At 31.9% G+C, this 12,081-nt stretch overlaps 1 protein-coding gene across 1 annotated transcript in view; it reads left to right on the top strand.

The window, feature by feature from the left end:
* The window catches only part of LOC130671591 (uncharacterized), a 71,851-nt gene extending 60,464 nt beyond the window's left edge, over positions 1–11,387 (top strand). Inside the window, exon 2 of the mRNA XM_057475571.1 lies at positions 10,421–11,387. Within this exon, the coding sequence (XP_057331554.1) occupies positions 10,421–10,683 (263 nt within the window). The 3' untranslated portion in view covers positions 10,684–11,387. The remainder of the gene's footprint in view (positions 1–10,420) is intronic.
* Positions 11,388–12,081: the final 694 nt, after the last annotated feature.

Below are 12,081 nucleotides of genomic sequence, written 5' to 3'. Positions count from 1 at the left end.
CCTGCATACAATGACCACTCTTATCGAGAACCGTAAGTGGTCAGTGTACACAGGTTGTACTGTATACGAAAAAACAATAAACAAAAACATTAATTGCTAAATTAATCATTTGTTTATGATTATGAGTGTGATTAATAATACATTCGATCCTTATTAAAAATTAATTTATTGGTAGTGTTTCGCTGCTTACCTGTAACAGAATCATCAGACAAAATTCTACAATATATAACAATTTTTAATTATTATTATTATTTTTCAACGATCGTGTCCATAATTATTAATAGCTATTAAATTCTTAGGAAATAGGACCAGGGAATGAATGAATTACTATAAATATATTGAATGTTTCGTCATTTATTTATGACTTCCTCAGCAATTAAAATCAAAATCCAAAATCAAACAATTTGTAAGCACATGATAATTGATGTAATAATATAATAAAGGGGAGCGTAGGGTCGTCCCGGTCAGCGGGTCGCCCCGGCCACCCAAATTTTGAAAAGTCTATCATATAATTGATTTTGAATTTAATTTAATTTTATACTCTCATTGAATTAGAGGTAATTAATTGGCCCTAACGTTAAGAATTAATTACTTATTATTATTAGTAAGTTACTAATAATAATTAACAAATAAAAAATTGTTTTTTTGTATATTTTTCAAGAAGAAAAGAGCTTATAATTGATATGTATATAATCTACAGACATTTCTTAATCCATTCTAATTTTTATAAAAGTATAATTTTCAATTTTTTTTTTTTAAATTCAGTTTATTTTTTCAAAAATTAGTTGGGGTCGTACCGATCAAAGTTATGGGGTCACAACGGTTAATTCATTCACTTGTTTTTTCGACTGACAATTTGTGGGTTTGTTTAGTAAAAATATTAAGCAATATCTTATTTAATAAGCAATTAATTAATTAAGGTACGCTTTTCTATAATTTTTCTAAATCTCCTGTTTGAAAGGAGGGATAAAACAGTCTTTTGTGTCTGCACTGGCTAGAGTGCCAACTTGTTCAGCGCAAGTTGAGTTTCTGGCATCGCAGATGCAGAAAGCTGTTATTCTCGGGTCCCTCCGACTCCTAAGGCAACGAAACTTGGCCTGCTGCGCATGCTGATCATCTTGTTGATGAAGCATCGCAGCAGTTACGATTTGGCGCTCAGCTGAGGCCCTCGGTAGAGTCGGACTACCGGGGAATACCCCCTGAGCATTTAACAACAACAAAAAAAAAAAAAATAATAATAATAATAATAATACTAATAATAATAATAATACTAATAATAATAATAATACTAATGATAATAATAATACTAATAATAATAATAATTCGAGGGGGAGGTCTACAGAGCTTGGAGTGTCTACATGATCGTTTGGTTTTGGGTCTAACATACGAGGTTGTCAATTTCACGGCAGATGAAGATGAATTCTTTATGCAAATTGTTCATAGTCATGAATATAGGCATAAGGCAGCGTTTTTATATAAGGTAGCAAAGTACGCGGCAAAATCCCTCGGTCTCGGAAGAGTCAACCCTCTTATTGAACTCCCCAAGGAGGAATTTAAGAGTGTCATCAGGAATTCTGAGCAGCAAAAACTGCTCAGTACACACATGGACAAGTCCATGCACAGCGTGTTCTTTAAGCACGCGCGTGATCATGGCTTGTCTACCCAGCTGACGTTTTCCTTCCTTAAGTCAGCTGGCCTGATGTCCGAGACCGAAGGATATATTTTTGCCTGCCAAGATGGTGTAATCAACACTCTTGAATACCGTGCGAAAGTACTTCAGATGCAGCTACCCGAAACTTTGTGTAGGGTGTGTAAGCAACATCCAGAGACGTTCATGCATCTCTTGTCAGCATGTCCTGTGCTGGCAAGAAGTGCATACGTTCAGCGTCACAATGCTGCTCTCTGAGTACTTTATTACCACTTCAGACACACGCACGGTATCGATAAAACACCAGTGCTGCCTTATCTGCCAGGAGATATTCCGTAAGTTGTTGAGAATGACCGTTGCCGTATTTATTGGAACGTGGCATTCGCAACAACGTGGAAGATTGACCACAATAAACTTGATAATGTGCTCTTGGATAAAACCACTCGTGACATTTATGTCATCGAGTTCTCAGCACCTGCTGAATATCACATCATAGACCAGGGCCGAAGCCTTCAAAAATGGTAAAAAGTGAAAAAAAATAATAGTAGGATGAGACCCATTAATAAAGAAAGGAAATATGATAAAAATGACAGGAAAAATAAATTACGGACGATCCGAGTTCGGGAAGTGGGAGGGGGTGAGTTTTTAAGGGTAAAAAATGGTTTATCTCGATTTCCGGCAAAACTACAAGCCCTATGGAAAAAAGTTAGATGGCAAAGTTGTAGGTAATAAGAAGATTTACAACTTTTGTATTTCCATTTGGTTACATAACCTCAAAATTTAGGTGAAAAATTCAAATAACCAAGTTTTTGGTTTTTTATTTTTATCTTTTTCAGAAATTTTTTTTTTTTTTCTACGAAATTTGGTGAAAACTTACCTTCCTATGTCCCAAATACACTCCAATTTATTTGATTTAAAATTTTATTTTTTCGCCTTATCTTAACTTAATATCAAAAAAGCACCCTAATTTTCAATCGAAAATTCTCACGTCAAAATATCAGCTTTTTTCAAAAAGTCGGGGGCCGTTTGTTTGTTGAAATCTCTACTTTCGCATGGTGTAAAAAAATATACATTAGTATGGTAAATGTTTTTAGAAAATGCAAAAAAATGGAAAAAACTCGAATTTGAAAAATTTTTTTTAATCACTATGTACAATTTTATCAGATAATGTGATGACTGCAATTTTTTTCAGTTAAACAGTTTATTTATTCAATTCGAATTACATTCATGTCATAGAAAATCTCATGAAATATAAATATACATGTAAATCGTACTATTGAATTTAGATACTTAATTCTGATTACGTTATTCATTATAATTTTTTTAAAAACGTTAATCTTGTTATTTATAAATACCTTACCTGAAATTCTAATCAGTTATTTATTAGTTTTTGTCTCTTTGAAGGCATGTCTTCATCGTTAGATTCGACAAATCTTTCCAACTCTAGTTGATCGTCGAATTCTTCAAGACCATCACCTTCTTCGTCTCCAATGTTATTTCCAGTCTGCATTGGTTCTTTATTCACAATTTCATCTGAATCATTTACTTCCTCGTAGGTTTTTTCTTCCATATTGTAGCAATTTTCAGAACCATGACAATTACTGCATAAATTAGTGCATTTTAAACCATGTTTTCGGCAGCCACATTTTAAACTGTTACATCTAGTTTCACAGCTGCAGCAAATAGTTTTAAGCAATACTTTCGGAATTAAATCCTTTTCTGTAAATTTGGGCATAATGCCACGTTGATGTTGCTTCCAGCCTCAATCTGTTGCTGTCAATTCGTTACTCAATCAAATTTGAAGCTGATAATATGCCCTGTAACAATGTTGTTCTGCTGCTCCTTCTGTGGGTGAGAGGTTTGCCAAAGTGAAGGATGATTTAATTGTATGTAGTGAGGCCCAGACCCTCCTAGGTCCGTCCCCACTTCTCTATGAAATACCTTACAATGGGCTAAAATTTACCGTAGGTCACTCAGGTATATAAATTATCTTAAAACAGCAATAAATAGGCATCTACAAATATTATTTAAAGAACCCTGGCGGATTCGTGATCACTGTAAAATCATCGTAAAACGAAGGTCGAATGACCGTAAATTTACGGTACTGACAAATGACCGTATATCGACTGTTAAAGAAGCGTTGTTTGATGGTGAAAAACAAGTGCCGTCTTGAAAATTCTCGACAGAAACTTTATAGTTGATGTTTTATATGTGCATTATATTCTAGCTGACTAGTGACCGTAAATTAACAGGTAATGGACGGTCCTTCTATGGTCATTGATAAGTATAGGGATTGTCAAAAACCGAAATCTTGGCGGTTCATTTACAGTATGGAGTGAGTCAAACACTTGTCAATCGAGCGTATAGTGTCAGTAAGTGAAAAACTTTTTGTTAGTGAACTATCGATTAGTTGTTGGTCAGTTTTTTCATTTTTTAAATGTCTCTGATAGCCACTGATAGACTCCAAGTATACTGAAATTATTCGTGTCGTGAAAAAATGTAAAAAACTCGGCGAGGTTAAAATTTTTTTTTTTTTTTTTCATGGCAGTTATTGTATACATATAAATCACTATATAAAATTATAATATATTTTTTTTCCCGGGCAGTCCCATGAATTTGCAAATTTTACATCTAAATGCGTGTGATTGGAGAATTAATCTACCGTAAATTGAGCGTAAAATGTCGGTCAAAATGCAGTGCAATTATTTACATATGTTTGTACTTTCGGTATCCACAGTCGGTAAATCAACTATTATAACATTGGTGATCAACGCTCATACTATCGTTATTTAGCAATATATAATAAACAATTAGATGGTGTTATTGCCGTAAGTGCTGAAAAAATATATGGTGAAGATTTTTCACAACCGCACTCGGAAACAATCGTCAAATCACTCCATGCAGTTGAATGTTCGACGGCAGAACTTACGACGATTTAACGTTAATAAATGGTAATTTTATCGCGCCGCTGAAACCGCTAGGGAAGATTCTAAAACTTTTTCAAAATATTGAAGATGCGTTATTAAATATTAACTTTATTAACTTATTTGTTTGTTAATTATAGTAGTATATTTCGATTTGCAATTTTTTCGTTTATCAATGTCACATGAAATCTTACGTTTTTTGAGTAATTAAAGTGTAAATTTTAATAAATAGCGTGTATACTCCCCTACGATATTTAAGGCTGTCTGAAGGTGTTCCTCATCAGGAGCATATACCTTCAGATCATCCATGCAGAGTAAGTGGGTGATCGAATACATTCGATCAGTTAGTGGGCCCACTGAGTATCCACGGGCATGGCGTAGCGCAACAGATATCGGCAGCAGTGAGATGCACAACAGCAGAGGGCTCAAGGAATCTCCCTGGAAGACACCTCTTCTATACTGCACAACTTCGGTCACACGTTTGTCATTGCCACAGGAGATGTGGAACCGTGTCCGCCAAAGCTACATCGTACGCTGAATGCACCGTACTGTATCGTGATTGACCCCAAGGCATTTGAACAGAAAGAGAAAAAGCTCATGAGGTGTTGAGTCAAATGCCTTACGGTAGTCAGTCTGTATTATTTCTATTATTTATTAATTCTGCCATAAAGTCAAGATTTCTTGCGTCTATTCAAAATACATAGTATTACATAATAATAAATATAGTAATTAAATAATAGATTCAAAAAACAATGAGATTAGTATAACCATTCCATTCATCATCTTAATTAGCCATCATTTGAATTGAGAAATAATCATAGCACGATTTTTAGAATTCAATAAATGTAGGCCGTTGCTTGCAAGCAATAGGTAACTTATTTTATATTCTAATCGTACCAATTGAGGTCGTTGTCGGGTGATGAGTATAGTGTCAGAAAATTCTTTAATTTTGTATACTTATTAAGGGTATTAAAATACAATTACTATTAAAGTTTGAAGTCGATTGACCGTATTTAATTCGATATATTTATAATCTAAATTCGGATCATTAACATTGTGAGCAATGAAAAGTAGAGTCGTGTGGGGCAAGCGTGCGCCCTGGGTAAGTGTGCGCAAACCCATGCATTTCAGTCCGAAATAAATGGATTTTCCCACACTTACCTACAATGCACATTTGCCCCCCATGACTCTATGCGTTTCGAGTGACGCTTGTGATTTTAATAAAAAAACAAACAGTCAGAAAATTTGGAAAAACTAACAATAAATTAACGAATTTGCCCTGAATTAAAAAAAAAAGTATTCACCTTCTCATTGTTGAGATATAGCAACGCGAAAGCTTAGCAGTAAATGAAAAAATATACATATCGGTAAATTGGACAGAAACAATCCGACAGCGCTGTACACGAGTATCGATAGTACTATATGAGTGTTAAATTTAAACAGATACTCAATACTCTATTCTGCAACTGGTAGAGCATATCCCTGATTAAAAAAGTGAATTGAAAAGTATTGAAAATTATTTCAATTCTTTTCAATCCCTCGGCGGTTTTGGAAAGTATTGAATGGAATTGAAATTTCGATCGTTTGAATACTTTCCAATTCCAAAGTGGAATTCGAAAGTATTGAAAAGAATTCAATCTTTCATCATTTCCATTTCCATTTCTATAATAATCCACATTTCTTTTACCTAAGATAAATTAGTTGATAAGATAATTCAATATTAAGTGAATTTATGGAAATTTCTATTCGATATTAAGAAATTGAAATTTTACAGTTTTTACACAACAAAAAATTCCTATAATCAGAATTGATATAAAATTTATGGCGGGCGTCATGACAATTATATTTCTCTAATTACTCAGATTTTTATTCCGGCAAAATAATTATAATTTTTTTTTATAACAAAAAAAACTGAAAAACATTAAAAGTAATTGATTTGAATATTTTTTATTTCTTCGCCAGATCCTGAATGTAATATTATTTTGTTGAAAGAAATTTCGAAAAATTGAACATTTTCAATTAATTCTAATTCTTTTCAATTCCACATATGACCCAAAATGTGAAATTATTTAGGTATTGAGAAGGATTCAGAAAGATTCAAAAATTTCAATTCATTTCAATCTTTTTCAATCCCACACTTGATCCGAAATGTCGGATTATTTAGGTATTGAGAAGGATTCAGAAAGATTAAAAATATCAATTCATTTGAATCTTTTTCAATTCCTCGGAAGTTCAGAAATTCTTTTATTATTTTGGGATTGAAAAGTATTCATTTTATGTCAAAATGAAAACCTTGGGGTATAGAAAGTATTCGAAAGGATTAATTTCTCATCTTTTTCAATACTTTTCAATTCACTTTTTTAATCAGGGATGTGACGTTGTCATAATTTAAGAAATTATTAAACGGTATTTGTATTATATATGAGGAGTGTGTAGGTAAACTTCTCACGGGTACGGTATCAAACAAAAGTAATGTTTCGTTTTAACAACCACTTAACCTACTCTTTCCGTGCACATGGCTCACAATTTTTTGACAATTTTCCAGGACGGCAAAAAGTTATCATAAAGATCTCATAAAGATAACATTTTTTGGATCTGATAACTCTAAGACTCATCTTAAAAATAACATAAAGACATCTGATGCGCCACCTACTGACATCTTTTAGATCTCTTCGTAAAGCTATCAGAAAGATAACATTTTTCTGATGTCTGAAAGATAGCAGATCAATGATATCACAAACTTGTCTCTAATTAGATGGGATTTTGAGGTTACTTAATTACAATTAATATTTAAAAACATTTTGACTTTTATTATTTATTATTTATTAGAAAGTAATTCATTCAAAAAATTACTATTGTTGCTATTGTTTAATTTTTTGTCACAAATAAATAAGCTGCAGCTATATATTTTGAAAATTTAAATTGAAAGTGTTTCAATCATTGTAAACGCGAATTGAATTAAAGATGATATGAAAAATACGTGTATCATAATTATTTCTTATCATATACACTAATTGAAAAAATTCATGTCATTGCTGATTGAAATTTAAAAGTTCCAAAAATAATCTTTAATATTTAAAACAATAAAAAATACTCTAAAATGATCGAAAAAAATTACAATTTTAGTACTGTTACTTACTACTTATGAAGAAATTTTAAATTAAAAAAAATTTATGTCGGACTTACCCATGCAGGAGCTGTCAGAGTCAAACCAAGGGTCCCTCCTTGGCCTGGCACTGAGAAACCTAGCTTTGGCACGCCTATATTGGCCCTTGCTTGGGTCAAAAATGGTTACTCGATCCTGGCTATTTAATCTTCACCCGAGCCGGGGCCAGGACTGGGTAACCTAGCCTTGGCCGTTATAATGATTACCCGAGCTTGGGACGAAGCTGAGTTCCCCTGTCTTGGCGATTCAATGGCAACCCAGACTTGGGCTAAGGTAGGATTACCCAAGTTCGGCTATACCTATGGTTACCCATTTTAGGGCCAGAACTGGCTAACCCAGGTTTTTTATTAACTATTCAAGTAACTTATTATTATGGTTTTTTGAATTAATTAATATTTTAACATTCCGATTAAAATTATTTACAACTAAAACTTAAAATATTTTTTAGTTCGTTATTATTTGCAATCAACAACCGTAATGTTATAATTTTACTTATAAAAATTAACTTCCCTCGCAGATTTGAATCACGGTGGAAACACGGTGGGTTTGTTCCATTGTACCACTGTGATTACGCGGTGTATCCACCGTGGAACCACGGTGGTGAAATAGCACAAAGCCACCGTGGAATCACGGTGGGTACACCGCGTAATCACAGTGGGAACACCGTGTATACACAGTGGTCAAGCCACCGTGAAATCACGGTGGATACACCGCGTAATCACAGTGGATACACTGTGTATACCCGGTGGTAAAATGGAACAAACCCACCGTGTAACCACGGTGGATCCACAGTGCTTACACTTCCACGGTGTTTCCACCGTGATTCAAATCTGCGAGGGTTAATTAAGAAATAACTCATAAATTTTTATAATAAATGTTATTTTTAATAATGGTAGTAGAGCAAGATAATTCAACTGAGTTCTTGATAAATAATCAATTAAATTTAATAAATTTTATTATTGAAAATTATGTAATTATAATAAAAATAGTATGAAATAATTTTTGTTTTCTTAATCAACAATATTAATTAAATTGCTTTTTATATTTCATAAAAACGAGTGGTTGTAGTAGCTCAATATTAGTAGGTTTGTCCAGTACACGGTAAGAAATATTTTGCGGATATCATTATGCTAGTATGGGCGTGAACGCCTTACTGTATGGTATCGAAGATTTTTATACGTTGTAAAATTGTTAGATGATACTATAGTACTCCAGTACTATAAAATATAGTAAATAACGCCATACTTCTGGGACTCGTTACAATACTGTCTTGGCATATTTTACATACTATTTTAGTATCTGTCTTGAGACCATACCAGCATGGTGTTTAAAGCCATGCATTTCTTACCGTGTAGCTACTGTTCAGGCCGAGCAATCAGAAGGACAGCAGTTTGTGCCCCGAGCCCAGCAGAATTTTTCATCACGGTTATTCAACATCATTTACCTCACTTAAATAGTTTAGAATTTTTCGACGATAAATTCGAATGTTGAAACTTGGAAAATTCGTATAAAAATATTTTACCGTTTAAAAAACATCATAAAATCAATTATTATTATTTTATAGTTTATTTATGTTTAAACAAAAAATAACCCCATGGCTTAAATGGTATATTTGTTGTAAAAAATTCTTAGCTTTTAGAAATAACTATCAAATTTGAAGGAAAATTGTCGCAAGGCCAGAAAAATCATTTGTCTACTTTAATTGAAGTTCTGAGGATCGTCCGTTGCTTTCAATGAAAAATGAATATTTTTATCGAAAACCTGAGAATTCTTTACAAAATAATAATTCTTTACAATAATAATATACAGCCTGTATTTTTATAGAAAACGTTTTTACTACAAAAAAAAATTAATGAAAAAGTTAAAAAAAAAATCGTTAAATTAAAAAAAATCATTACTTTGAAAGTACTTAATATTAAGAGCTCAACTCTTCAGGGAATCGTCATTCTGATATAGAGAGTCTCTCCACAAAATTTGGACAAAATCCACGGGGATCTCACTCCAAAAAAATTTTAATTGGTGGAATGACCCATATATATTACATAATGTGACAATTTTAATTTTAATGTTATTAAACTTTTGTTTTGTCAACTATCGATTAAAATTAAATTCTCATTGTGTTTAAGAAATAAGTCATATCGGTAATAATGTGCGAATTATTATAAAGTTATGTTATATTAGTACAAATTACTTTATAATTATTATTATATTACATAAATACAGACACAAGTTATTCAGATCTATACAAGTGGACAATAGACGAGCGGAGCAGACTACAATTTATCAATAACAAAAGTAGAGTAGCGTCGAGGTGGAACATTAACTGAACAAGTGACCCATCCCGGAAAAAAATGATTTTATAAAATTCTACAAAATTTTATAAAACTTTACAAAATTTCATAAAACTTTATGAAATTTTACACAACTTTATACTGAAAATGGCCTAGTAAAATTTTATAAAACTTTATAAAATTTTATAAAAACATTTTTTTCCGGGTATATATATATATATATATATATATATATATATATATATATATATATATATATATATATATATATATTGATATTGATATATATATTGAATCTACTATTAAAATTGAAATTAAAATGATTGATTTAATATTAAATGATTATTCAATATATTACATAATATGGTAAATCAATAAAACTATATTACAGAGAGACCAGTGGATTTTTCGTTAAATGGTGGTCGAGAATCCCGAGCCAGTAGTGATGCTGTTATGGATTCAGATTCTGATGAAATTGACGTCCTTGGTGATGAAGCACAATTACCTGTTCAATTACCTTCGACACTCAATCAACCGGTAAAACGTTCGTCTTTATCTCCTGTGAATTTTCATCGATCCTTACATTCTACCGTCAGCTTGACGCATCAATCGTCTCATCAAAATCAGACACTTCTATCACGTATTCATCGCTGAGAAAAAAGTGACGTGAATTTATATTTGAATCTCTAGGTATGAGTTTAAACAAATTCTATTAATTTTCGACAACGTGTCTTCAAACTGATAAAATATTATTGGTAAAATATTTACTTAACCATGAAGATGGTTAGTTAATCAAAGTCTAATCAATTTAAAAACCAAAAATTTAACTTACTAGAATATTTATTTTTATTTAGAAATGTTTTCATATAAAGTTTTATTTTGGGTCAAGTCCTGTTGAGTAAAATTTCAATTCACTGGTGTAGAAATCTAATAAAAATAGACTATACTGTTTATCATAAAATCATCTAGAATATTATTTACATAAAATATACGATTTGATTTTAATATTGATTATAGTTTCTTGTTAATTTGTCTTGATTATAATTATGTAATAGTTTTTCAAATTAAATGGGTTTTGTAAGTGTTCTTTAAATTATTTGTTATCTACATATTTTTATACTTGTGAGATTATACAGCTTCGATTACATAACAAAAAAGTGAGTGTTCGAAAAATTAAAAAAAAAAAAACATTAATTTTAAATAAAATAGAAAAGTACTAATACGTTTCTTATGGCAATGTAAATATGTTATGAATGATAATAGCTTTGAGTTATAATTTTAAAGAATCGTAAATTGTTTTGTAAAGGACTGATATATAAATGATAAAATTTTGTTTTTTATTTAGAATACAAATAACTATAAACCATAATAAATAATAAAGAAACTAAAAAAAAAATATGCCTTAATTAATTGATCAGGAAACAAGTGACAACGGAACCTGTTGCGGAGAATTACAAAAATGTAGTTATAACTTAGATACTGGCAAGAGATAGATCTCGACTAGATACTGATGGCACTGCTGGGGTAATTGTCAACTGAGGATGCTGAGAAAGAGAAATACTGCGAAAACGGTGTTACGAAGAATATGTCATGCCTCCAGTTGGAGGGTAGATCCTAATACCCAGATAATGGGAAGTAATTGCGAGGGATCAGAGCAACTGAGTACAGTAGCTTACTCTCCTGTCAGTTCATAAAGTGTGTAGAAAGAGCGTACGTGAGAGAGATAACATAGAATGAACAGAATATATATATACACATAAAGCACATTGTGGGAGGGAATGAAGAGTGACGACGGGAAGGGTAGCTTCGTAATCACGTTATCGGGATGAACTCACGGGGAACGGTCTCAAATACGAAATATCACTTGTCCGCTCAATCTATGTAGAGTATACACATATGGACACATACACACGCTCACATATATCTATATTTATAGAAAATAAATTTTTTCTATCTCTCTGCCTAGAAATGATTGATTTTTGAGAAATTCATTTATAACTGATAATCCTAATAAAATTCTCCATTTTGTATTGAGGGGGATCACTAGTGAGA

Source organism: Microplitis mediator, chromosome 7, assembly GCF_029852145.1.
Source record: "Microplitis mediator isolate UGA2020A chromosome 7, iyMicMedi2.1, whole genome shotgun sequence".
Lineage (NCBI taxonomy): Eukaryota > Metazoa > Arthropoda > Insecta > Hymenoptera > Braconidae > Microplitis > Microplitis mediator.
Note: the sequence above shows the minus strand (reverse complement) of the source record. Positions and strands in the feature narration are given on the sequence as shown.